General features: G+C 49.5%; 12 protein-coding genes across 12 annotated transcripts; 3 read left to right on the forward strand and 9 right to left on the reverse strand.

Annotated features, from left to right (window-relative positions):
• Positions 1 to 498: 498 nt before the first annotated feature.
• VTN77DRAFT_2101 (uncharacterized protein) lies at positions 499 to 1,901 on the forward strand (the record flags this gene model as incomplete). The annotated part of the gene is made up of 5 exons (XM_069417906.1): positions 499 to 556; positions 613 to 630; positions 688 to 1,122; positions 1,181 to 1,530; positions 1,683 to 1,901. 5 exons carry the CDS (start codon positions 499 to 501, stop codon positions 1,899 to 1,901), a joined length of 1,080 nt encoding a protein of 359 aa, XP_069279581.1.
• A 400-nt stretch (positions 1,902 to 2,301) lies between these two features.
• On the reverse strand, positions 2,302 to 6,047 carry VTN77DRAFT_2102 (uncharacterized protein; the record flags this gene model as incomplete). The annotated part of the gene is made up of 4 exons (XM_069417907.1): positions 2,302 to 4,594; positions 4,645 to 5,269; positions 5,385 to 5,877; positions 5,946 to 6,047. The coding sequence occupies 4 exons, from the start codon at positions 6,045 to 6,047 to the stop codon at positions 2,302 to 2,304; spliced, it is 3,513 nt and encodes a 1,170-aa protein (XP_069279582.1).
• A 1,696-nt stretch (positions 6,048 to 7,743) lies between these two features.
• On the reverse strand, positions 7,744 to 9,057 carry VTN77DRAFT_2103 (uncharacterized protein; the record flags this gene model as incomplete). The annotated part of the gene is made up of 4 exons (XM_069417908.1): positions 7,744 to 7,910; positions 7,970 to 8,617; positions 8,676 to 8,811; positions 9,046 to 9,057. 4 exons carry the CDS (start codon positions 9,055 to 9,057, stop codon positions 7,744 to 7,746), a joined length of 963 nt encoding a protein of 320 aa, XP_069279583.1.
• Positions 9,058 to 9,655: 598 nt separating this feature from the next.
• On the forward strand, positions 9,656 to 10,153 carry VTN77DRAFT_2104 (uncharacterized protein; the record flags this gene model as incomplete). The annotated part of the gene is made up of 2 exons (XM_069417909.1): positions 9,656 to 9,941; positions 10,053 to 10,153. The coding sequence occupies 2 exons, from the start codon at positions 9,656 to 9,658 to the stop codon at positions 10,151 to 10,153; spliced, it is 387 nt and encodes a 128-aa protein (XP_069279584.1).
• Positions 10,154 to 10,590: 437 nt separating this feature from the next.
• VTN77DRAFT_2105 (uncharacterized protein) lies at positions 10,591 to 12,166 on the reverse strand (the record flags this gene model as incomplete). Its single annotated transcript, XM_069417910.1, has 5 exons — positions 10,591 to 10,627; positions 10,705 to 10,840; positions 10,937 to 10,970; positions 11,037 to 11,335; positions 11,449 to 12,166. 5 exons carry the CDS (start codon positions 12,164 to 12,166, stop codon positions 10,591 to 10,593), a joined length of 1,224 nt encoding a protein of 407 aa, XP_069279585.1.
• A 268-nt stretch (positions 12,167 to 12,434) lies between these two features.
• VTN77DRAFT_2106 (uncharacterized protein) lies at positions 12,435 to 12,887 on the reverse strand (the record flags this gene model as incomplete). The annotated part of the gene is made up of 4 exons (XM_069417911.1): positions 12,435 to 12,455; positions 12,515 to 12,590; positions 12,696 to 12,716; positions 12,784 to 12,887. 4 exons carry the CDS (start codon positions 12,885 to 12,887, stop codon positions 12,435 to 12,437), a joined length of 222 nt encoding a protein of 73 aa, XP_069279586.1.
• Positions 12,888 to 14,430: 1,543 nt separating this feature from the next.
• VTN77DRAFT_2107 (uncharacterized protein) lies at positions 14,431 to 14,991 on the reverse strand (the record flags this gene model as incomplete). Its single annotated transcript, XM_069417912.1, has 2 exons — positions 14,431 to 14,871; positions 14,926 to 14,991. The coding sequence occupies 2 exons, from the start codon at positions 14,989 to 14,991 to the stop codon at positions 14,431 to 14,433; spliced, it is 507 nt and encodes a 168-aa protein (XP_069279587.1).
• Positions 14,992 to 16,699: 1,708 nt separating this feature from the next.
• On the reverse strand, positions 16,700 to 17,074 carry VTN77DRAFT_2108 (uncharacterized protein; the record flags this gene model as incomplete). Its single annotated transcript, XM_069417913.1, has 2 exons — positions 16,700 to 16,989; positions 17,050 to 17,074. The coding sequence occupies 2 exons, from the start codon at positions 17,072 to 17,074 to the stop codon at positions 16,700 to 16,702; spliced, it is 315 nt and encodes a 104-aa protein (XP_069279588.1).
• Positions 17,075 to 17,637: 563 nt separating this feature from the next.
• VTN77DRAFT_2109 (uncharacterized protein) lies at positions 17,638 to 18,516 on the reverse strand (the record flags this gene model as incomplete). The annotated part of the gene is made up of 1 exon (XM_069417914.1): positions 17,638 to 18,516. The coding sequence occupies one exon, from the start codon at positions 18,514 to 18,516 to the stop codon at positions 17,638 to 17,640; it is 879 nt and encodes a 292-aa protein (XP_069279589.1).
• A 2,620-nt stretch (positions 18,517 to 21,136) lies between these two features.
• On the reverse strand, positions 21,137 to 21,593 carry VTN77DRAFT_2110 (uncharacterized protein; the record flags this gene model as incomplete). The annotated part of the gene is made up of 3 exons (XM_069417916.1): positions 21,137 to 21,317; positions 21,389 to 21,402; positions 21,471 to 21,593. 3 exons carry the CDS (start codon positions 21,591 to 21,593, stop codon positions 21,137 to 21,139), a joined length of 318 nt encoding a protein of 105 aa, XP_069279590.1.
• Positions 21,594 to 22,430: 837 nt separating this feature from the next.
• VTN77DRAFT_2111 (uncharacterized protein) lies at positions 22,431 to 23,163 on the forward strand (the record flags this gene model as incomplete). The annotated part of the gene is made up of 6 exons (XM_069417917.1): positions 22,431 to 22,450; positions 22,521 to 22,593; positions 22,666 to 22,772; positions 22,833 to 22,954; positions 23,014 to 23,034; positions 23,105 to 23,163. 6 exons carry the CDS (start codon positions 22,431 to 22,433, stop codon positions 23,161 to 23,163), a joined length of 402 nt encoding a protein of 133 aa, XP_069279591.1.
• Positions 23,164 to 23,792: 629 nt separating this feature from the next.
• On the reverse strand, positions 23,793 to 25,496 carry VTN77DRAFT_2112 (uncharacterized protein; the record flags this gene model as incomplete). The annotated part of the gene is made up of 4 exons (XM_069417918.1): positions 23,793 to 24,464; positions 24,530 to 24,582; positions 25,136 to 25,167; positions 25,405 to 25,496. 4 exons carry the CDS (start codon positions 25,494 to 25,496, stop codon positions 23,793 to 23,795), a joined length of 849 nt encoding a protein of 282 aa, XP_069279592.1.
• Between the last annotated feature and the right edge of the window lie 496 nt (positions 25,497 to 25,992).

Here is a 25,992-nt window from a genome sequence, read left to right on the forward strand (position 1 = left end):
ATGTCAAGGCGCTCCGCTGATCAGCGAGCGCCAATCAGGCACAGATGAAGCCATCGCCGGCAGCAAGAACGCCGCCCCCGCAGGCGCATCGAGCCTCTCCCACGCCGTATCTTAGCGCCCGCCATCTTAGACGGTTTAGAGCACATGCATGATGAGGAGACTGTCACGGAGGCTGTCGATCCTGGAGCGCAATTAAATGAATGGGTCGTGGTCAGCCTGGAATCTATCTGAAAAGCCAAGCTGTCAGCTTATTTAGAGAGAGTTTCTCGAACTGTTGCTTTCTCATACGTTAAGTCCTGATTTCTGTATAGCCTGTCGATTATCGATCTTACCCCAATCGAATCGATAAAATCATCGCATTGAGCTGTACGGCACAGAATCTCAATCTCAACCAGCATCTCAGATCTACACAATCCTATACTAGCAAACTATTTAGAGAGAGAAACACCTGGACGGCCACAGCAGAGCGGGCTCGGCGAGTCCAATCTCTCATCCGAAATGATGTCGCAAGCGGAATACCCTCCTCCTCCTTCGGCTCAGGGATCAGAATTTCCTCGTACGTCGTCTCTTCTGCGATGAATGCAGGAAAAGCCTGACTAATAGTTCTGGCAGCTCCCCCAAGATCCGCAAGTATTTCTTCCCATCATGGCAGGTTGAAGAAGCTCTGCTCATGATGTCCATGTCTAGCCTTCCCCCCTCCTCCCCAAGCCTCTCCGGCCTTCCCACCTGTCACTTACAGCTACCCTCCTCCGCCGCAGACTCCTTCTTCGCAGGCTGACTATCCTGATCGTCGACCCTCCACGACGAGTCCTCCACCGCCCCCATTCAGTCCCAATGGACGACCTGCCCCAATCAATGCCGCTTTGGCTGCGTCGTATAACAAGGCGCCATTGGCTTCGCCGCCGCTGATGTCGCCGCCCCCGATGTCTCCGCCGCCGACGGGGAAGATGGAACAGTACCCCGGGGGCGCACCGGCCTTTGGCAAGTTTGTTGGCGCGACTTCGACAAGTGCGGATGATGTTGGGACGTTTAATGGGGGCAGCTACCGGATCAGTCATCGGGATAGCAACTCGTTGTTGACGATTCAGCTGGCGATGGGGTGTCCTATCGTCGCGAAGCCAGGTAAGCTGGCAATACCTCAGGAGTATTTCGAACAGCCTAACAAGATCCAAACCGTTAGGTGTCATGATCGCCATGTCCACAACAATCACCCTCAAGGGCTCCATCAAGGTCAGTCTCAAGAAGTTCATCGCAGGCGGAGAGATGGCGCACTCGACCTTCATCGGTCCAGGCGAGCTTCTCCTGGCGCCGTCTGTGCTTGGAGACATTGCCGTTCTGCGTTTCACCGGTTCGGAGGCATGGAAGGTCGGGAGGGATGCTTTCCTGGCGGCGACGAGCGGCATCAACAAGGACTACCAGACCCAGAGCCTGGCGAAGGCGATGTTTTCGGGTGAGGGGCTCTTTGTCTACAAGATGACGGGGACTGGCTTGGTCTGGATACAGAGTTTTGGTGCGATTCTCAAGAAAGATGTAAGCCGTCGTCTTGCATACTTGTTTAGCGTTGGCTTCTCTCTCTCTCTCTCTCTCTCTCTTTTTTTCTTCGGTCCTTCTCCCTCCCTCTCTTTATTTTCTTTCTTTCTTTTTTCCCGAATGGTGGTGATATAGTGACCTGACAATCGCAGCTCATCGAAGGCGAAGAATACTACATCGACAACGGCCACCTCGTCGCCTGGAACTGCAAGTACCGCATGGAACGGGCCGCCTCGGGCGGCATCATCTCCGGTCTCAGTTCCGGCGAGGGACTGGTCTGTCGATTCACGGGGCCCGGGACGGTGTATCTGCAGACGAGAAACATCAACGCTTTTGCGACGCATATTGGGGCGAGTACCGCTAGCGGGTAGCAGCAGCAGCAGCGCCCCTTAAGTATGTATGTGCATAATACATGTACACATACATGCATAATGTGTGTGTGAAGAGGTGGCTGTTATCATGAATGGATGAAGAGGGGAATTTCTCCAGCTATGTTTGATGATGATGACTATATCCCTACAAGTGCAGGCACGAAAATTTTGATATATACCTCATTTTTCGTTTTTTACTATCATGGCTGATATCCAAGATTCATTCTTATCTTTTCTGCGAATCGTGTTGTTGTGATGATCTGTTCTGTCTATATATACCTATCTCATCTATGTACCGATCTCATCATCGCCAATTGCATGTTTTTATATCCATCTGAATCCCACTTGCGTACTATAAAGGTCATATAACAAGGGTAGAAAGGGGCGCCGCTCCCACACATTAAATCAACCCTCTTTCCCGGTTCTCTACTGTGTTGTGCTGTGCTGCTGCTGTCTTCTCGAGAAGAATATTGCAAGCCTCTTCCCAGCACATATCCCTCGCCAACGTCAACGCCGTCGCATCATCCACATTCCGCTTATGGACATCAGCCTGTCTTTCAAGCAGCATCTGGAGCAGCTGGAGATTCCTCCTTCTCACCGCAACCATCAACGCCGTCCATCCAATCTCATCCTGGGCGTCGATGTCCGCACCCCCTTCACTGACCAGCATCTGCACCATCTCCGTATGGTCCTCTGCCGCGGCGAGGAGGAGAGCCGTACTCCCGTCGCTGCAGCGCATGTCGACATCCGCGCCGTGGGAGAGGAGGAACCTGGCACAGTCGACCCGATTCTTGAGCGCAGCCCACATCAGCGCCGTCCGACCGCGATAGTCCTGCTTATCGATCCCTGCTCCATGCTGCAGCAGGAACCGTGCGATTGCGACGTGGTCCGCGACAATGGCGGCAGTCAGGGCCGTTGCGTCGTTGTCTGCCCGGCCGTCGACGGCCGCTCCGCTGTCGAGCAGCTCTTGCACGGCGGACATCTCGCCCCTGTTAGCGGCGTCGATCAGGGCGGTTTCGCCGCGGCTGTTGCGAGAGTCGAGGTTTAGTCCGTTTCGCTTCAGGATGGAGATGGCGCGGTGGTAGCGATGTGTTGCGGCGTAGACGAGGAGGTCGTGGAGGAAATCCGTGTTTTTCGTCATCACGGATGTGGTGAATTTGATGAGCAGCCACTGCAGTAGCGCGTCGTAGCTGTTCTGGACTGCCCAGTCTAGTGCTCGTTGAGTATATATACGGAGTATATCATTCCCCTCCGAATCCAATTCCCCCGCAACGTAATCATTATTGTTGTTGTGGTTTGTATTGCTCAGAGCGAACCACAGCTCGACCAGAGCTGCTTTACCATCTTGCGCTAGTTGCTCGTCGTGATCGTGATCGTAATCGACCTCGCCTGTGGTGAGAGCATCGTGCGTGATGCCATAGCCCTCTAGCCGCTCTTGGGCAGATCGATCAGAGTGGTGTTTCGCAATTTGCCATGCAAGCCAGCCGAGTTCTTGAGTGAAGCGCTGCCAGAAGCTTGATCTTGTCGAGTCTGGTGTCTGTCGCATTTCGGCAAATTCGCTCAAATAGCCATTGTGAAGATTATTCTGCTGCTGCATGACAATCTCAATCCGCTCCAACGCCAAGCTCCTCACCTCTGGACTCGGATCCATCATCCCTCTACAGCAGAGATACCCGAATTCGAGCACCGAATTCTCGAACTCAGCCCCCTCAGAGCGTTCACACAGCCACTGGATCATCGCAAATGCTTTCCCCCATTGTTCTGCTTGGACGCATTTCTCAACCTTTTCGCGCACTGCGGGTGAATCTGCAGCTAGTTCAGGGAGAAGGTTGCGTCGTCTCAACACCGGGACGATGCATGCGAGGGCGTCTTCTCGGGAGCCGAGATGGTTCGTCTCGAAAAATGTTGCTAGCTCTTCGATGCGGGTGTTGGATGCCACGAAGGTGGTTTGTGATGAACTCGTAGTTGTAGTTGTACTCGGGAGAATGTCCGTGTCGCCTCCGAGATCCTTGAGCGTTGCTGCTGCTGCTGCCAGTTCTGAATGGAGAAAGTGAATGTAGATGTCCTGAGCTGCTAACACGTTCAGTCCATTTTCGGTTCTCATCACTAGCGTTTGCTGGTCTGCTGCTGCTGCGTCAAACGGTTTCGACAAGTCGCACCCGAACGTCCCACCGATTCGGAGAATCCGGTCGGATGGGACGATTTCTGGTCTCGTTTGCCTGTAGATCCATTTGTGGTAGTATCGAACGATGTGATCGACGCTTTGATTGTTACTATCTCGCTCCAGCAGCCGCACCAGGTGTTTCTCTTTCGCGGACCAGAGCTCAAGCTCAGGATTGCTTCGCAGTAATGACCAGATCCACAGCCCAAGCACGGCCTCCAATTCAAAGGCGTTTACCTTCCAGCCTGAATGGTACTTCTGCGACTGCACCGTGATGGTGTATTCTCCCCGATAAGGGAAGGTGGTCTTATCAAACTGACATTCCACAAAGATGGAGAACTTATGATCTCTAGGCTCGATATTCGACCACGAATATATCAGCCCAATTGTTGCTTCGATCGTTCGAGCAAGGTTATGTGCGACGATTCGGATGGGAATGTCATCCCAGTCCGGGGTCGTGAGTTCCGCTAGACGGACTCGAGTGTGCAGGACTTTCCTTGTCATACCGTCAGACGGCATTGTCTGAGAATCGCTGATCTGTATAAGCATAATGATTCTAAGGACGAGTTTGTTATCACTTACCTGTCTCCAAACCCTGGGCTGACATGGAATGACCGAACACCATGCAGATGGAACGCAAACCAGTCCAACTCTTGCCTGTCATGAGCCAGCAAATCTTGCTCTTGCAATAGCAGATTGTCCTTCCTCTCCATTCTTTGTGTCCGAAGACTTGTTCGCACGATCGCCATCACCAGCGTGGACCCTAGCTGCGCCAGGGTGACTGACGAATGCAGTCCTCGCAGGCCAACGAATTGGAAGACAAAGCCGAGCATGGTGAGTGAAACAGACACTAAAAGAGGGATGTCCTTACTACCACCATGACTCTGCTCGCAGCATCGCACTGACCTGACATATTCAACCGTATGATCATCCTTGCCTTGCAAAACTCCAGCAAAAGCCTCGAATACTTGATCACCAACTTTCTGATTCCCCGGCTGCAGCCAATAGACCTTGCAGTGACTGTTTAAGGGGAAGAAATATTTCCTCGAAGACTGCTCGATGAGAAGGGCGCAGGAAAACATGCCTGCGGTGAGCAGGGTCGTCCCGATGATGAACAGAGGGAACGCGTAGCTCGCGACGGCGCTTCCGTCTTTCTTGAAGGTTGATGGCCAGAGGAAGACTGTGAGAGCGGCGAAGATCATGACTCCTGCAGTTCGTGTCAGCAGATCAGATGCAACTGAAAGAACATAGACAGATATTCCTGCATGATGTTGTAACGGACACCAGGACTTGATGGAAAAGAGGGCAGAGAGTGTGCGTACCTATCTGCAAACCACACCCTACACAAGCAGCAAGATAGAACCAAACCCGATTGCGCCTCTTAATCCCCTTGTTCAGCGACAGATTCGGCACATCGATCAGGGGGAGATGATCATCAGGCCCCTTGTTACTCTTTACTACCTCACTCAGCGGCTTGAGCGAGACTTCAGCCGGATCGTCACGATCATCGCTACACGCCACAACTTCCAGGACTTTCGGCCTCCCAAACACCCTCGCAATGCCACCATCACTAAAGATCTCCGCCGTCGTCTCCGACACGCAAGACAGGAGCTCCAACTCCGCGCTGCCGGGATCCTCCTGCGCTCTGCCGATAAACGCCCGCAAAGACGGGTTTCCGCAGACGCGGATCGCAGACACGACAGCCGTCAGGATTCCCAGTGGCGCGAGGGCGAAGATGATGTCGTCGAGAAGAGAGATGGATTCGGAGAGGAATTGTTTGGTGACTTGGTCGCCGAAGAGTTCGATGAGGGGTGCCTGTGGAGGGAGACAACATTAGCAGTGTTTATTGACCAGGGTCAGTAGATGTATATGTAGGTACATACCAGGTCCGTAGCAAGATTATTCGTAAAGTCGTCCCAGCCATCCGCCGAAGTGCAGGATATCAGAGAAAACACAACATATAAATATCGTAGGGTCGTCATCATTCTTCAAAAGAACGTATGTATTTATTATCTCTTTTTTTAATTTCTTTATTTAATTTAATTTATTTCTTTCCAAATGTCATTTGTATACAAATTCTTGGACCCTTGAAATTAATCACGAGCACTTGAGCTGTGGCGACCGCTGTGGTGATACAAGTATCCATCGCTGGGCAGAAGCAACCACAGCCCCCGTCATATAAACTAGCTCCAGCCTCGTTGCGCTGTGTTGAATCAACTTGAAACAGGCAGGCCATTGGTGCATATTCTATGCAGTTGGGCGAACGGGGAGAAAGCCTTGTCTGCCCCGGTCATGTCATGTCGAAAATATGGTAGGTGATAGGCTCCAATTCACGTTTCAAAAATCATGTGTGACTGGCGGCTAGCTAGGGTAGAGTACAGAAAATAAGAGATGTCTTCCCTTCCGCGATTGATTGGTAGGAAGTCGAAAAGGTGTACCGTTTAGACTACTACTAATAGGCGCCTAGATGCTCATGGTCGCGTTGGCGCTTGCGGTCAGATCTGCAGATAGTTAGCGATGGAGAGCTCTGTTGCAAGTCAAATCGATATTGTTTTTTTATTTGCATGCCCGATCGAGCTGGCTTATCCATACGTCGCTACATTGTGTATACAGACAGGGTGTACCGTCCTAAAGGAAAGAGAGAGAGAGAGAGTCACCAATGATGTGGGTGAGTTAGCCGCCGAGTATGTACTCCATACTTAACAGTAGACAATTCATAGATCTGTGGCTACCATACTTGCACCACATAATAAGTGTTTCAGGCCATTCACCTGCAACAGCCAGCATGAATAGGTCGTTATTCTCGACCTCCGTCTCCACAACATTTAAGTTTGTGAGGGATAAGAGAGAAAAAATCAGAAAGGGGGGAAAATAAAAAAAGGGTAAAACAAATTTTGTCGACATCGTCGTCCAAAGACTGTCTCTGTCTGTCTCCGTCTTTACCTCTATGTCTATTTCTAAGCCCTAACTAAATAAACACCTACCTACATTCCAGTCTGGTCAGAAAAGCACCTAAAAAGAAAAAGGGTAAAACAGAGAGAGAAGAGGAAAAAAAAGCCCACACACGATCTATATTCATTACTCTATCTCACTTAAACGACGTCTCCCTTCCTTCCTTCCCTCGATTCGATTCATTTCACATTCTACAGAGGCAAGCAAAAAGCAACCCCTATTCCACCCTGTATGCTGTATGCGCGCGTATGTTTCACAAGGCAGGGGTGTTAGGAGAAGGAGATAGATGAAAGCATCAGAGCAAATAGAAATGGCGTCAGGCGTATCACAGCACAGCCAGGGACACACGTATGTATGCCATAGATTTGATGGATGGGATGGAAGGCAGATTGATTGTCATGCATTGGATTGGTCTAATATGAGAAGAGAAAAGAAATGGAAAACGAAACGAAACCAGCAGAAGGATATCAGCGCAACGAAATTTTCTAAAGAAGTGCCACTTTTTTTCCTCCCTCTTCCGCCGCTTTCGAAAATTCATGGTCACATCAGTCACATCAGATGAAAAAAGAAAAAAAAACCTGAACTTGTCATTCCATTCACCAAGACATAAATAAGGTAATAGTAAAAGAAAGGAAACATGATAAATACAGGAAATGATGCAGGTTGCAACTTGCAGCTTGCCACTCGAGTACGTAGGTAGGTAGGTAGGTAGGTAGGTAGGTAGGAATCTCACTGAGCCTTCTTTCTCCGACCAACCTGGCCACGGAAACCGGTCTTGATTGCCGTGACGGAACGACGCGAGCCGCAGGAGTTGCAGGTGACGAAGTAGAGACGGTTTTCTCCCTTGTTGAGTTCGGTATCGGGGCTTCGGCAGGTCTTGCAGGTGACGTATTCAACTGGTAGAAAGCATGGTCAGTAAATCGTAACGACGCATTAAAATTGGAAGGGCACCTACCAATGTATCGTCTCAGCACGTTCTCGATCTGCTTCTGCTGGAAACGACCCTTGATGACGAGACGTCGGCTGCCGTCTACACTGCCACTGGTACCCAATTCCGCGAACAGGAACTGCATGACGTGGTCGTCAGACCGCTTCATACGCTTGCAGATATCGGAAATGTTGGCGAAGATGGTACGCCGGTTTCCTTCACGCAGACACTGCGGCGGCGGAATCCTGTACGACTTGGACCCGCTCGACAGCAGATCCGGGTGGTGGCTCTGGATGAGAGAGAAGAATCGGTTGACGAGGAGCTGGTAAGGAATCGGCTGCGTGGCGTCGTGCGCCCAGATGCCCGTGCCGGCTTCGAGGTCGCCCTCCGGTAGTTCGACTGCACCGCCCTTCTCTTCGGCACCCTCCTCTGTTAAACCGGCCTCGGCCAGCTTGGCCTCGAAGTCGCCCACGTCGGCCTTCTTGACCTTCTTCTTTTTCTTCTTCAGAGCGCTGAGGTCGAGCTCGCCGTCAGCCGCCGGTGCGGCCTCTTCGCCCTCTTTGCCCTCTTTCTCCTCTGCCTCTCCATCCTTTGGCTTCTTTGACTTCTTCTTCTTGGCCAGGCCCTTGAACAGTTCTGTGACCTCGTCGACTTCCTTGTCTGGGGAAGCTGGTGCTAGCAGTCACAGTTAGATACTGAACGTTCCGACAATATAAACTGATGGCAAACCTACCAGTAGAGTGCTTCTCGGCCGTACTCTTCTCGACGTGCACGGCCTCTCTGACCTCCCCGTTCTCGTCCATAATGGTGGTCCCTTCGCTGAAGGCGACGGATTTCCGCGGTTTCTTTTCGGTGAGATTGACCTCCTCCTGCAGACGGAGCAAAGAAATCGCAGTCAGTAATTAAATCGACAATGAAGCTTCCGTATTGTGGTGTTTCGAAACAAAGATGCAGTAGATAATGTCAGGGTGGGTAGGTGGCGACAGGTGTTTGCCGTGTGAGGGGTTACATGTGCTAGGTTAGGTATTTGAAGAGGGCCGCAGAAAAATAATGTGGGAGGGTTTTCGTCGGCAAAAGGACGGGGAAACAAATAGGTGACGTACAGTTTCCGCCATCAGAACTATGCTGCAAGTGCTCACCACTGACCTGGAAATTGATTTTCTGACGCGGGGAAAAATCCTCTGCCAGATGAAGCTTGCGAAAGACGAAGACGAGTCAGGGAATTAACGCCGTTTCTCGATGGTCGACTCGCTGTCTTTTGGTAAATTAGTCACGACAGCCACCCACTCCATCCCACGACACGTGATGTGCCAGATTCAATCACTCCGATTGGCAGGCATACGTGGTCACCGTATTACCGTAATTATCCTACGTCACGTGATTGCTATCTCCATCCGTTACGTCGGCGGAGCGGACAGTTGTTGACAGAAGCTACAATAATATCGAAGTGATTTCTATCTATCCAGGACAGAAGAGCTCCCGGGCCTGGATTGATCGATAATCACCGATTTTCAAAGAATATCCCAGACCAATTCTACCAAAGCAAGCGAATAGTGCGACTGATGATCCAGTCTAGTCCTGAGCGGTAGGCAGACTGCCGCCATCGACTGCGCTCGTATACTCGTGCTTGAATTATCGTCATCACATCTATTTCCTTTTATTTATTCCATTATTTTTTTTTCGGTGATTTCGCTTCTGTCCAATCCGCCCGCCATGTCCTCCGCTTCCACCTTCTCCATCTCGAATTCATCTCCCTCGGCCTCGGCCTATATGGTTCCTTCGACATCTAATTCATACCCCTTGGACTCCGACGATGAGATTGCGTCATTGCCGTCCGAACCCACTGCCGAGTCGGACCTAGAGGACGACATGAGTCTGTCGGGCTACTCGGATGCGGAGGAACAGTGGAGAGAGAGCATCCAACAACTGGAGTTGTTGTTGACGATGGTCATCGTCCCGTTTATCGGGAAATATTTCGGCAGGAAATGCGCCTACTGGGGTATGTTTCTCTTCATGGTCGTGCAGAATGAGAATTAGTCGAGATTGAGGCGTATATAATATGATATAATATAATATAAAACAAGGGCTAACTTCAGCATCACTGCAACAGGTTGGACGAAATTCATGGAATGGAAATATCCCATCGAAGTTGTCATGTCGGATCGAGCCGAGTTTCGAACGACCGGAGTCGTTGGCGCAGCCTCTCTCTGATGATGATCATGATGATATCCTGAACACCTTGTCCCACTGTGCGCCTGTACCTTACCCAGCAATAGATACCAATGATGGAAAAATCAAAACCTCCTACACACGCCTCACGCCGTAGACATTGATGCATGGCGTTGAGTCATCAAACATGCCACCAGATCCCTTGCTGGAAGGCAGAAAGTGAAGAAAGGAAGAAAACATAGGCAAAGAGAATACAAGGAAACAAGAAGCTCCAGAGATATAAATGCAATAATGACTTTCAAGAGTTACTGGAATCGACTCGAAGACGGGTCAGCCCAGTTGCCCATCTGGACATGATCGTTAGTTCAGCCCTGTGGATACAATGCTCCTTGGTTACCGTCGACCTGACCGGTAGGAAGGAACATCGCCTCGAGAGGTAGTCCCATGGATGCAAGCTGTTCGGGAATTTGGTCTCCTTCTTACTGCATCTGTGCAGTTGGATCAATCTCAGACGTGCTAAAAAAAAGAATTACCACGAAATGCAGTCAGAAACCAGCTTCACACCCTCCGCACTGTGTAGTAGGACTACTAACTCGAATATACCACCGATCCCGATAGCAGCATCTCTGAACCCAACTAAAGATTGGTCCTGTGTGTTGCCTGTGGTATGATTTTGTCGCCCATTTGTCCAATTTATTAAGGAATCGGCACCTGTTCCTGCTGCCCCAGCTACTTGTTATCAGTATGAACTATGTCTAATATAATGAATCTTTGTAGGATAATGCAGTCTCAAAGAGATATTGGCAAATATCGACAAAGTCATACCTTGACTATTGTTGCGCTGCAAGACGTGATCACACTATAATCAGGTCAAAACTGTCAGCAGAGCAAATGCATATATGACAAGGCAACTTCGGTAGCATACCCTGTGTTTGCTCTTTCGGCATCGGGCACATGCTCCTCCAGCGTTCTTGACGGCCCTTCTGTGAGCCTTGTCGGCCGGTCTTTGCGGACGTTTAGATAAAGTCTCTTCTCTCACAGATCCATCTTTTGGATTCAAGACGAGCCAAGAAGGAACAGAGTCGGCAGTCGATTTTGTGGAGGCAGCGCTGGATGTGAAGGCCGGAGCAGCTTGCAACATGGGTCTGCCAGATCGCAAAGGATGCGAGCCTCCTCCAGAGTGGATATCGCGGCTCTGACGGATCTTTTTGTGTTGCCGTACACCTAAATTATATTTTATTTTCCTGGTCAACATTCCCCTCGAGAAAGTGACTGCAGATGAATGACTGTGGGAAAGATAACAGTCTGGAAAGAGCACCAGGTAGCTGGGTTATTACCATTGTTTGTTGTTACCAAATCGCGTGTGGATGATCCAAAAGTATCCGCCAGTCTTGATGGACCTGGGTGTTCTCCTACAAAGGGACTACTAATCACCTGCTGCGACTGAAACCCTTGCGACTCCCAGTTGAATTCGTTCTGTCTGAGCATAGCCTGCCAGGCCATTTCACCATTGACGCCTCGAATATGATGAGTACTGCTGGGAAACCGCTGACTTTGGAAGTTGAAACTTCCTAACGATGGCGGAACCGGGCCGGAAGCCTCCATCAAAGGACTGGATATGCCAAAGTCCGGGGTCTCATTGGCATTAATAGGCCTGAAATCGGTGGGGCCCTGATAGATCGATGTCTGAGGCCATTGGGCTGGATCCTGCAACTCGCCTGCTCCTTCAAGAGGGCTGGACTCTTGAAGATGAGGTTGTGATGTAGCAAAATTTGAGTATGCAGCTGAATGATAGACGGCTTGACCTGATAAATCCCAGCCTGAAGAAAAAACAGTAGTACGTGGCTTAGAGAACGGAACCTGGGACAATTGTGGGCCGATATTCCAGGGGGGCGCATTTCTTCCGGAATCATACTGGCCATTGCAGGGCTGTCCTCCTGGGTTGAAATCCTGTGGACCATTGTTTCCCGGGGCATTATCATCACGTCCAATCCCGGAGGTCAGAAGGTAGTTTCCATAGTCAGGTCTGAAGTCATAATATTCCTGGAAATCCATATTCGTGGATGGAGACCAATTTCCGACGGCTGAACCGGAAACTCCAGGAGCTTTCCTTGGACAACGTGATGAAATAAAGTAAACCTGGCAAGAAAATGGCAAATTTCCTTGGCTATCCAAGACGGTAGACTCCATCAAACAGCACCAGGATGGTGCTGGAAATATCAATCCGGTTTTGGCCCATCAATTTCCCAAGGTTGGCCGAGCTGAAAGCGAGGAGGATAACCTATCGTGGCCGTATCGGCGGAGACAATAGATTACGTCTAACCTATAGTCCGTGATAGGTTATCTGGAAAAAGTAGCTTAGAATAAACAATGTCAACAGTAGCAAGATATTGAGCACGATACCTGAACTGTGTTGAGGAACTGGGGAAGGCAGTCAAGAAAGAGGCCTGTGTCTTGATATGTTGTTCCCAGAGAACCCCTGCAAAAGATCAGATTAATTCAACCCTTCTTCGTCCGGGTTCCTGTATGTGGTGGCAGGGTTGAGGGTATTCGAGGGGCTGTGCAGAAGGATACTCGGTCATACCTGGAGCCCTGTCCGAATTCACTGTAGAACGAGGCATACCATACTGATAGATCGGGGGACAGCAAGTTTTAATAAATTCGCCAACTACAATAGAGGATCTGTTGTCAACGCGGTGAAACCTTCGTCAGGAGCAAGATCCCGCATCTGATCCATTGAATTGGCGACCAACAGTAGTGCCCCGGCGGTAGCCATTTGAGCACACCGCTGAGGTCTGTTTGGTTCATTCTAACCATTAGCCATGAGATGTGAGTGGATAAGACGGTGAAGTTGCATAAGGGCACGTTCGGCTCGCCCTTTGCCTTGCAGTGGAGTCTGGAGCTGGTAGAAGAACCGTACTCAACCTTGGACACTCCAGGGAAGAGCCGTCTCCGGAACAGGAACCGCGCGTCCGACTGACCCCGTGCTGCACAAGGGTCCGGGGGCCTGTCTTCCACTCAGCAGAACGCGGATGAGAGCCGCCATGTTTGCGAGGTGTCTGGCCCGAAGAATCTTGCATCGCCTTTTTTGTCTGATGATAAACGACAAAATTACAAAATATTGAAGTGACAAGATGAACTTCAAAAAAAAAAACAACGGTTCAATGCTGGGTGATAGAACTTCTCTTCCGAGTTTCTCTCACAGACAAATTAGGGTTGAGCCAACAACCCATTCTGGAAACACAAAACATTCGCACCCATTCCCATATCTTCTTCTCTCTATCCCCTCTCTCTATCCTTTTTTTTTATTTGGAATCAAGAAAAACCCTCTAATACAAGCTCGGCCAGAGCCAGTAATTAGCTTCATAGCCACAATGAAAGTCCGCCAGGGCACAACACCGCCTTAGGCACGAAACACATTCAGCATCCACGATGCATCGCTACCCAACCGCCCAAACCGGTTCGAACCGCCTACCTCAGTCCTCACTCCGACTCCTCAGTGCTCCGTACAATGCACAGCCTGAACTTTTGCGGCTCTGCGAAGGAGGATCATTTCCTTTTTTTTTTCCCTCCCTTTCCTCTTGCCTCGTTCTTGGTCCGGTTTCGAATTGAATTAGATTACGTCTACATAGAACTGTCAGTCACGTATTATATATTATAATGGTCTGGACATATCTGTACCGGTTTTGGATGCTGTCCACAAAAATACTTCTACGTGCGATGTGTCTATGCTGATATTGTTCGAGTGCGGAACTCTTTCTACGGTCCCGGAGTGCCTATCATTCTTGTTGGTGCACATAATTCAGACCCCAATTGAGCCTTGGAGGGACCGTGGCTAACCGATGAGTCGATGACAGACATGTGCAAGTCAGCAGTAGGAGGAGTAGTGGACGAAAAGCTCCGTGTAGAAGCAACAAATAAGGGACGGTTGACGTTTGTCATACGAATTTCTCAATACGGGGGAGGAGAAGTCTAACAGTTATTATTTTAGGTATTAGTTGGTTCACCGAGTTAGGTAGGTAGGTGGTGTAACTATTTAGTTAGGGTTTGGGGAAGGCAGCGCGTATCCATGGTTTATAACTATGGAGACTACGGAAGTTACCGTAGGCATGGGGCCGCGCAACTTGACGGGTATAACCTTGACAGTAATTAACTCTAGGTACCCGTCAAATCCCACAACCCCGTATCGAGGTAGAAGGTATGTATAACGCAGTTTTATTTTTATACAGTTTCTTCAACTCCCCTGTGGCAAAAGAAAAAAAAAAGGAAGAGAAGAAAAAGAAAACCCACATCGTAACCACCGCAAAGAGACTTCCAATTCATCCCTCATATTTCTTCTTCTCCTTCTTTTTCTGAATGACCATTTCCACATTTCCCCGTGCTCTCGACCGTCTTTCGTCCACGGTTTCCATACTTCCAAAAGCAATTTGTGTCTTTTCCAGAGCAGGACGAGCGTAGTATGAAGGGTCGCTGCACCCATCCGGAGTGAGGAATCGTTCCAGTGGTCCCTCCGGTGGAGACGTGTGCAACGGTCGTTGCTGGAAGATCTTCAGATGAGCGTCGGCGGTGCTCTGGCTTCGTGATTCCATATAATCGAGGTGTCTCTCAGGCTGGCCGTGAGGGGCTGGTGTCAAGCCGTCGATGCCGTTGGCAGTATGATCGCCGCAGTCGATCTGACTCTGACCAAGCTGACAATAATATAGATGGATCCTTTCCTCAGTAACAACTTTCGCAGCCCAGGAGTTCGGCGCGTTGGAATCCTGTTGAATGTACATGAGTGAAGTTCAGCAAGGAGCTTGACGGCTGGTGCGTACTTTCGCGGAATTTTGATTGTGGAGAGCAAGGGCGCCCTCAGTCAGTCCTGGTCTTTCCCCACTCATTGTTATCGCCGAGATGAGATGGTGGTCCAAAGCATCTATAGAGCCATTCAACATCAGTCCAAACCACGACACATGTCATGGGTGGTACCATTTACAATTAGGAGAAGTCAATCGAAAAGGCCCCCTGAAATGAAAAGAAACTCGTCGTGACGATTCTTCAGGTAGGTAGCTTTGACAGAACTGCTCTCGCTGGAAAAGAAGCAGAGCACACAGAAGGTACAGCAGAGACCCTGGAAGGTAATGGGTCTTTAAATAGTGTGCTTCGTCCTCGGAGATCGTGTACCAGAGTACTAGAGAGAGGAGAATGAAGTGTGGAAAAGACTAGTTTGGCTTTGTAGAAAAAATCGGCGTCGGGGCCGTTCGAAATTTCCTGTTGTGGTAATATCTCAAACCCGGGCCACGTTCGGAACGTTGTCCGTCGGTACAGGTAAGGTGTACAACAAGGCAAGAGAGTGACCTAGCGCTGCGGAAACACCGGCCGATCCTCGTAAATGCGTCAAGCGTTCATGAACCTCTTTGAATTTACAACTTAATGCTGTATTCGATTTGCGGGAAGCCGACCTGACCGCCAGTCACGACCACTGTGCTGGGAATGCGCGGTCGAACTTAAAGCTGACGCTTGGGTCAGTAGATCGTAATTAATTACCACGCAGGCAGTGCCCAGCAGCTTGTTACAGCTGACGTTCCTGAGGGTTGTTATCTGAGAACACTTTGTGAGGCGAGAAAAAAAGGAATAAGTCATTGCAGAGCCGTTTTCCCTGCCCCCGAAGAGCTCTCATAACACCCGTAATACCTACTTCTCATAGGACCGGAAGTAAGATGGCTTGCTGCCCGTTTCTGCCGGTGCGGTAGGTACAACCCAGAGACCTTCATCCCATCTCATGACCTGTAAGCACTCTGAGAATTTTTCTGATGACCTGCCGGCTTTCCCGTAGACCGTCAGGCACTGAGGCCCGGCAGGCTTTCCTTGCGGAGGGGAAGCGAAAGAGCTAATGGCATATCAACCCCTGGCAGCATCCCGGTGAGATGGCAAGGTTACGAGACCGCCAACTGCAGCTGAAAACTTTTCTCGCCATATTTGGTATTTGGTACCTCGTTTTTGCGATCAGAAGGTTCAAGTTAATCCTCAAAAGAGGCATCCCAACGTTTCATATTCAGCGCAGATCTCGGGCCAGTTGTGAATTGACCACTCATGCAGACGGAGAGGCTGAGTCCGGCACATGTAGTCGTCCGCAAGCCACCTGTTCGGGCTAGAGGGGTAAGCGCCACTGTTCCACTGTGCTGGGAGAATGTCGTAAGGAACAGGAACGGCCTCCTGAAACAGACAAGGCTGTCAGTACTGCACCAAGCGCATTTGCGGCTTGGTTATCGGCAGTAGACCCTGCATTGAGACCAGTCTGTCATCGACTTCAGGATTAGGACCAAGCCATGCTGCCTCTCAACAAATTAACGAAGTCGGGCTGCTGTCCTCTTAGTTTCAGACGGAACACACCCGACCTAGCTTCATGGCATTCGCGTGCGACACCATCTAGGCTGTCAACATTCACCGCTCTGCCTGAGGAGCACAACATAGCGCTCGCTGAGATATATTAGGGATCGATGCATGATGCAAACCGAACAGCAGGAACCATCCGGCCTGCGTCTCGGGCCGCGTCTTCCAGAGTGGTGGAGTCGTGGAAAATTTTTTGAGTGCTCGACGTTGGTCCAATCACAACTGGGCGTATCTGGCAGTCGAAATCTGCAGAATTGTGAGGGGTGAACTGGGCTCGAATTTCCAGGATGCCACTGGACATCGAGCAAGCAGCAGTTGGGTTGACTGCGCCGCAAGTGCGGTGACCCAGAGCCGCGGGCCGGAAGGATGCGTGACATCAGACGACGTCCGCGCTGCCGGATTCGCTGAACGCGACGTCCGGAACCGTTCCCTGCTTCCCCGGCCATAGCGCCCCGACCCCTCGGGTTTGCGGGTGTGAAACGGCCTTATCGGCGGAACATTGGAAACTGCGAAATCAAATCATCGATCTGGCCAACGTCCCAGGTGAAAATGCCCCCTCCTCTCACCATCACTGCCGGAACAGAGCCTCATTCCCCTGAATGATGCAGCACCCCCTGCAGTCCAGCTGAGGCACTGGCCTCGCTACCGATGTCGGCGATAGCTAGCATGGCGAAACGATATGCTGCTTTATGCACTTAGGTATGCTAACACATAGCCCAAAAATGTGACTTGTCAGAAATGAGTCTATCCAGCCACGCGAATCCGGGCCGACATCAGGGGTGTACGCCATCTTTTCTCGCCGCGAGTTGTGTACGGAGTACCCCGCTTCTGTTGACGTTGCTGCAGCCGTGCAGAGTACACAATGCTGCTGAATCGTGTCAAATTTTCCGGCTAACTGCCTCGCCAAAGTGAAAAAGCCTTCAGCAATGAGTACTGCTCTGTCCAAATTGTGTACTTTGTAGCCGTCAGGTGTAATGGGAAGTTGGACCATTATATATACCATACGATACTATTCCAATCTGAGTACCGGTAGTATACAAATGCTTGAAGCACCAACAACTTAACCGCTTTGTAAACTCGACTTTCTAGAGATCATTCTCTCCAATGGTCCAATTCATACTTCGCGTCGCCAATTCATTGAAAATGCCAAATAGTCAATACAGTTTGTTCTGTCGCCAGAATCCGCGTAGTTCTGTACTTGTACTCGCCAATTGACGTCGTGCAGGTTCTTCCCGATGAAGCGACGTAACAGGCCGCTCAATTGTCCAATTAGGCAAAGACCATCGTGAAAGCTGATTACTAGATTGAGCCGGTGAGCTCCAGAAGAGTGGATGGTTTCCGTCTGAGATAATGCCATACTCGCAGTCTTGAACTGATTGGAGATGGGGAGAACGCAATACTTTCTCCTCTGGCAGGATCTGAATTCCTGATGGTTGCCATCTATCGGAGCTCCCTTGAGGAACGAGCGATTTGCGGTGGTGAGTAGACGGACAGATGTGTGGTCCATAAGGCAACTCATAGAGATAATCTCGAACACCGGAGCAATCATCAGCGTCAGAGACCAACGGAATCAGATCTTCGAAATCCTCAGTTGACTCTCGATGGTTTCCTGGGGTACCAGTGAAGCGGATATCAATATCATCAAGGTCATAAGTGGCTGTATCAATCCTGTCCTCGACATCCTCAAGCTCCATGGCCTGGCTGAAATTGCCGGGTTGGACAAGTAGTTCCATGAGAACTTCATTTGGCGTCCGAGAGTCCAGAGAAGAAAACTCCATCTGATCGCCAAGGGCGGGATTGTCTCTACTAATGTTCAAGACCTTCTCGTGGCCTGCTGTCAAGAGGATTTCGAGGTTGTTTGAATTGGGATATTCCCTCGCACCACCTATTCGTTGTGCTTGAAGATCTTCATCTCTTTTTCGATGTGTTATTTTGTCGGTGGAGCCTGCAGCTTGCATCTCCTGGGCAGCTACATTTGTGACCACCTCCGGATTGGCGCATGGGGAAGATACCCCTGCACCAGGGAGTGACATGTAGGGGACTGCAGAAGGTTCTTCACGGATGTGACCTGCATTCATCGTCAGTTCGCCCTCTGTAGTAGTAGAACGTTTCTATGCTTCTTAGGAAATGAAGTATCGAACCATTACATGCGTTTGACATTCGAAGTTGTTCTCGTGAATTGGAAAGTCTTTTCAAGTCATCAAGAGTGCAGAATGTGCGCGCTGGCACAGTTGTGTTGCCATCTTCGTGTGAGTGTTCTAACTGACGACACTCCCATAGAACATTCTGGACGTACAGCTCCATAGCAGGGTCAAGAGATGGTTGAGAGCTATCCTGCACCCCGGTGTGTGGTCGACTGTGTTCTACACATTGTCCTGTATCCAAATTGCTACGGTAATTACCGTCAATTCTCAAATGAAAGTCAGTTGGTGTAGTACACTGCGCTGGTAGTGCTGCTGTTAGCGGATAGTTGGGATGGTGGCCCTGATCGGGGAAAGGGAAACCTGGTCCTCCACAGGGATGACCGTCGAGTGTCAGTGGTGAAGTATGCTGATCTCTAGGTTGGTGCATAAGCGGTCTGAAGCGATGAGAAATGTCTTTCTGCGATTCTGGGTTAGAAGTCTCCTTCTGGCTCTTTGGATTGTAACCGGATTGTTCGGCCTTCTCAAAGTATTTCGATTCCTTCGAAAGGAATGCAGTCTCTGAAAAATTCAGATATGGGACTAGTTCAGCATATCTGAGATTCAGCCACTTGAAATTATAATAATAACAGACTTGGCATCACTCACTTTCACGTGGTTGGATCGATGAAGACGTCTTGCCTTTCTTGAAGATGCCTAGTTTGTTGTTGGAATGAAGCTACGTAACGATCAGTATAAATCCCTCACGAGGTTCAATTTCGCTTACTGTCAAGCGACCTTGTCTAATGTTCGCTGCTTGGAACCTCTCGCTAATCCAGGTGTTCTTGTTGCTCTTCCTCCCGACGAGCTTCCTTTTCTTCGTGTCCTTGATAGCGGGATCCGAAGTCTCCCCGGCAGGCCCTGTTTTTGGCTCGTAACGGTCTTGCCTGGTCTTCCGTCGAGGCCTCCTCTCGTACTTGTTTTGCAGCTCCGTTTTTGCTTTTGGGATGCTTGATTCGCCGCCAAAACTCGTAACAGCGGCGTGCGGGTGAACACCGGATGCCGAAGCAAAGGCTATGGCTTCGTTTTCTTGGAGAATAGGCCAGTCAGCGTAGAACGTCCCACAGGTCTTAGTTGAAGTAAAAATCAAACGGACATGCCAGAAGATATCACAGGATCCAGATGGTCCATCATGTCTAACTGGTGTGTGGAATCGGTCCAGTAGGGGGCTTACGTGAAGCTAGATCCTCCTGCGACGCTTCTCTTGCTCGTTTTCGCGAGCCACTATCCATGGCCACGATCTCTGTCCTTCCAGTCTCTGTTGCTGTATGATAGTCTCTATTATTGAGATGAGGAGACTCGGAGACGGTTTGATCATGCTTCGTATCTATTGCTTGCAGCCAGTGATGTATGCATTGTCTCTGCTGAAGGTCCATTGCTTGCTAATATGCAAATTGATGTGCGAGAGAAAAAAGAAACCTGAATATCCTCTTCAGTGAACAGCTTCAGTGTCTTCAGGCCTCTTCTGAAACTTACTTAACCTTTTGTTTCTGACAAGACAGCCTAATCGTCAAAAAGCTTGGTGGCGCCATTGCTTACAGACAGTCGCAAAGTAGAGACAACTTCGAGTTTGTTTAAAAGAATCGCAGGAAGGTGCGGAAACAGGTACAGCCATGATCCATAACAAGGAAGTCACGCAATGGTGCCTGCGGACAACCCGATTCAGCACTTCCGACCGCGACAAAACTCCAGAACACATGTAGTGGCCGTCTTTGGCATTGATTCTTCTGACTCAATCCACGAGGATTAAATGATATAAGTACAGTACATCAAACGGTTGGCTCATTTTGTTTGAGCTGTTTTCCAGCGCTGCCTCTCTTCTACTTCTCCAAAATTTCGGCCTTCTCTTTTGACTGAGCTCAACTCCAGATCATTCAGATACATTCCAATAACAACGTCGCTTAACGCAGAAGGCAATTGGACTGTTTATGCTGAGAAGCGACCTTGCAGTGTCAACCTGCTCTGGAACATTTTTTACCCGCCTGATCACGACTTCTGAGGTTCTCTCACACCAGGTAAGCTTCGAAGAACCAGCCCTCTACCCTTTCCGAGATCCGAAGGCAACCGAATAACTGTCAGTTGCCAAATATGGGAACATAAGTTTCCAAAGGTGCTCACGCGAATCAGGGTCCGTTTCATACGGAATGGCAACACCACCGTGCTGGTCCCACATCAGCTTCCATTATGACTCCGCACTCCTCTTCCGAGAACGCCCAAAACGTTGGACATTCCAATACGGACATGTTGGTGGCACAGCAGCAAATGCATGCTCCAGTCATCTCAGTCATACATGGCACCCCCATAGAGGAGGTTCGTCACATCACGCTGGTGTACAGGTGTCATTGGACCGAGGAGCAGTCGACCCCACTGCCCGCCGTGCTAGCGGCGCATCAAGCTGCAGTCTGCAGTCTTTCCTTCACGTCCAGGTGATGCGCTAAGATAATCCATCAGCTTTATCCGGTTGGTTTCCATGTTATCCGGCTGCAGACGATATCTGGTGGGCGAGACAGGAGAGAACGGAACTACAATTCAGGAATAGGAAGGTTTTAGAGAACCGGTGCTGCGCGAGAGCATCGACGTCCTGTAAGGTTTTTTGTCCGACTGTCAGGGAGAAGCCCGGAAGTAATGGGCCAAACCATACGCATACCATTCGTCTGGACGTAATAGCGATTAGAGTCGACACATTGCTGCTCCATTGAAACGGGAATGGTGTTGGAATCCTTGCCGAGCACGAGAAACCTAGCCGAGTCAGCTCTTTTTTGCCTTTCAGCCTCGTTCGTGGTATCCACTGCCGCGGTAGGACGGACAGGCTCACACGGACACCATTGATCCAAGGGAATCGTATCTTCGGCCAGCTTAAGCTTATCATGAATGCTCAAACCCATCAAACCCAACTGTTGGTTCCTTTCGGAGGATGTCAATAGTGGCATGGTTGATAATTGACTTCTGTCGCTGACGCTCTGGATAGTGCTGCAGCTTGCCAGGCCAACCTGCAAGGTCACGATTAGTACAGTACCTAAGGTACACTGGCAGCCTGTCTTGGGGATCAGGGCCGTCGAATTCTAGACGTCTAGCTTCCCCATTGCACATCCATGCACGACCCCTCTCCTCTGGAGCTCCACTAACAGCCTGCCTGTCGCTCCTTCCGGCCACCCATGGGGGGAGTCAGAGACGATGGGTCTGTTGTATGGATAGAAAATAAGGTGTGCGACACACCAGGATTAGCGCATCGGCCTTCTCCAGGCCCCTAGCAGCACCCGCTATCACAGAGCTGATTTCTGCTTTGTTATTCACTTAGTATTAACTAAGCGCTTTGCACGGGTCATCATCCTACTTTTCTTTCAGGCTCTATCTCTTCCCGCAACCCCTCTCTCCCGGGCCTCTTCCTTCTCGCCTCCCCACTTGCAGTCTGGTCATCTCATCTCATTATGCGTGTGGTGGTTCTGTCATCCTCATCTTTTTTTTAATACTCTTTAGAGAAACTGCAGCGAAGGTTTCTTTTGACTTCTTTCCCAGCAGAGGTCTTTTGAGTGTCCCGGTAGGTTAGTCCATGTCCCTGCATCCTTTTCACTTACCTGGTCCCTGCGTAAATGGTGATGGTTGAAGATCTGAGACCTTTCTTCAACGCGTCGTGCTCTTTCCGATTGACATTCGTCTATGAGATTATCGTTGCCGCGCTGTTACCTTGAACTGACCGTGTTGATTTAATAATTGAAGTTGTCGAAGATCCCTAGCGCTCCCAGAATAACTGCTATTCGACTGCAGATATGTCGAAACTCTTCATCGGGTCTGCCAGACATTCTCGTTCACTTTTTGTACATTCTTGGTTCTTTGCTGACTGATGGTGGTGTAAAAAGTGGCCTAGCATGGCACACAACGGACGACACGCTGCGTCAAGGATTTGAAAAGTACGGAAAGATTGAGGAAGCTGTCAGTTCCTGAGCCACTAGTCGTGTTGTTATCCGTTACTCATTCCTAGCCTGGCGCGTTTTCCATCAACAGATTGTTGTCAAGGATCGAGACACCAACCGGAGTCGCGGCTTTGGTTTCGTTCGATTTTCTAGTGAAACTGAGGCAGATGCTGCGATCAGTGCCATGAACAATCAGGAGTAAGTTTGATCCTCTGCTACACTTGTTCGATTCAGAGGACTCTGCTGAGACCTCTCCAGATTTGATGGTCGCGTCATTCGCGTCGACAAAGCCTCTAACAATGGTGGATCACGCAACGACGGCGGGTTCCATGGTCGTGGTGGTTATAATCGCTCTGAGGGAGGCTACCGGGGAGGATACGGTAAGTGGCTCTATGAGCCTGTTGCTTCATTAATCTTGCGTGGCTAATCAAAATCTTAGGAGGCGGGTACGGCTCTGGAGGTAAGCGTCTCAGCGAAGTCTAGAATAGAATTCAGACGGTATAAACAGCCGACTAACTGCTTGGATACAGGTTGGGGTGGCGGTGGCCAGTATTACTCCAACAACCAGGGTGGTCAAGGCACTGCCTGAGTGTAGCAGCCATCATTGGCAGAGCGAGACATGCTTGGTCTTCAACTCCGGCACCTCACCAGAACGATAACTCGCCTCCAGTTGTGGTCATTCGATGTCGATTGTGGCAGGATTTCATATCTTATGGGGTTTTATGAGAAATTACGTACAAGATCATGATGCTGCGACGAAACTAACGATGGCATGGATATCATGTAGTGACGCATGCGCATACTAGATGATATTGCTCTGACTTGTTTCTTCGATATGCTTCACGTGTGCTTTCTTGAATTTGTTTTTCCCTTTACTCCTATCAGTATGTCTACCGTTGCGCTTTGTCCACTACATAAATATGTATTGAATTTGGTCTCTACATGATCATCGGCAAAGAACGTTATTTGTACTGCTGCGTAATTGCATATGGTTATCATGACAATGTGACAGCCCGCAGGGCGTATAGTGATCAATTTATTTTTCTGTACTCCTTTTTTATGTGGCCGGGTAATTGTTTGATATTGTTTTCAAGGTCACCAGCTTTTCGTTTCGTATTTCTATTCAAATGCTGTCATGTTGGATGGTGTAGTAACGGGAAAGAGATTCACGATTCATTCCTGCAGAAATCTAACTAACTAATGTGATATCATATCTATTTATTTAAACTCATCAGAACCCTTTGGCTTCGGTTCATGATCATGATCATGATCATGGGTAACCCTATCAACAGGCAGAGGCCTCTTCGCTTCCCGTTCAGCCCTGCTCTCTTCGGCCTTGACCTCCTCCTCTCCGCGCTCGCGCTCGCGCTCGAGCGCCTTGACGCGCCGGACCAGGTCCGTGACGTGCCCGTCTGCGCTGCCCAGGCCCAGCCCCTCGAGCGCCTTCTCTAGCAGGTACAGGTACTCCGGGTTCCGGCCGCTCTGGCCGCTGCTCACGCTGATGACCTTGGCCACGGCTGCGGGGTCGCGGTCTGCTGGATCGCGGAGGAATTGCGGGTTGGTGGGGAGGCCGATGTAGACCATGCAGGTTATCGGAGAGGAAGTGCCATTGGCGGTGGAAGTGGAAGCGGGTGGATGCGTTTCAGTTACTTCTGCAGAAGCAAAGGGGCCTTCTTCTGCCCCTCCTCCTTCGGAAGGGGTGGAGACCGTCGTACTCGACACGGTGGACGAAGACGGCGGCGACACGGGGTAGAAAGGAGTGTAGTGAACGGTGTAGCCGTCTATCTCGCGGTCATCCAAGTAGTCGTGGACTTCCTCCGCGTGGGAGGCAGGGATATGGTAGGCAGCGCCCCAGACGGTGGAAGTCGTTGACGATTCGAGGTCTTTTTGCTGTATTTTGTACTTCTGTTATTCACTCTGGTCTTCTTTGAGTTAGATGGGTGACAAGCACTTACAGGATCATCAAGAGTCTCCCAGAAAGACCTCTCTATGACCGTCACCACGCGCCCTGGAGATTCAGGAGTCCCTCGATGGTCACCGCTTTTGCAAATAGAAAGTCAGCTTACAAACATATCCACTGACAGTGTGTAGTGACATTCTTCGTGTCAAAAGTGAATATTGGTGAGCTGTAGTAGTATGGGGGCAAAGGGTGAAGGAAAAAGATTGATAGATCGTACCTAGCCTTGAACGAGGAATTGTAACAGATAAGTAATTAGTTATGGGTCCTCAATAGAAATGAAAACATTGCATAGCACAGAAGTAGCGCAAATGCAGAAATGATTCTGCAATATCCATGGAAAATGAGCTCAAGGAGGGGAAAAACAAACCTGCCAAAATCTGCGGACGTAGCCACTGATATAACCGGGTACTCGTTTATCTTTGAAAACAATCAGCAAGGGCTGCCGTATATTTTCATAATTCTTATTTTTTTTAAACAAAAAAAATATAAAAAATAATAACGTGTCTCAACGGATTAACACGAAGGGCAACAGCAAGATGTCAGACAGAGAGCAATATCACACTCTGCTGGGCTTGCTTGCTTGCAGTGCCAGACCACATACCAAAATGAGGTGGTGGTTTCCATATCAAACTCCTGTCATTATCAATCTGGTTAGCTTGTGTTGCTTTGATCCTGTAAGGTAGATGGCATATCGAATATATCGTTCATATAAAAAACGGGGCTAGAAAAGAGAAAGAAGACAAAATTCCAAGGAAGGTCAAGACATTCCCAAGGATAAGTCAATGACAGGCTTCATCACACACAAATGCATATATATATATATATATATATATATATATATAGGTCAATTGGAGCAAACTTCTTCCTTACCCATAACCAAAAACCCAGAGATCCCCATCCGGGAAGTATTTCCGCCAAGTACGTCCGTTGCCGTTGCTCGAAGGCTGCTGCTCTTCTGTCATGGTGCTGCGATGGATTGATATATCCAAGCAGCAGCGGCGGCGTTCACCCTCTCCACCGCCACGAAACACTCACTCAAATGATGAGGTATGTTGGTATATATTCTTTCTTCCACGAGTTCAGGGGTGACTTCATAAATAGTAGAGAAGAAGAGAAGATATGATATGCGCCTGCCTCTTTTTATTCTTATCAGAAAAGTGATCTTGAGGACATCTCTTTCTTATATGCCGTTGCAGTTGCACTTGCAGTACATGTACCGTACTTAGGGAGCTGGTGGCTGGTAGGTAGAGAATTAAATGAATATACTGACCGACTCTCGAACTGACGCCACGTTGCATACAGATTACGCCTATAGTCAAGGATAAAAAAAAAGATCAAACTCCCGTCTTGTCTTCCGCGTCCGTCCCTTTTTTGTTTAGCCAGTAACTTGTCCTTCGTTACATCTGTATCACTGCCAAGGGGGCTCTCTCTTCTCTCTCTGTATGTAGCCTCGCTCTT

This window comes from Rasamsonia byssochlamydoides (genome assembly GCF_041956645.1).
Source record: "Rasamsonia byssochlamydoides strain NRRL 3658 unplaced genomic scaffold VTN77scaffold_16, whole genome shotgun sequence".
NCBI classification, from domain to species: Eukaryota; Fungi; Ascomycota; class Eurotiomycetes; order Eurotiales; family Trichocomaceae; genus Rasamsonia; species Rasamsonia byssochlamydoides.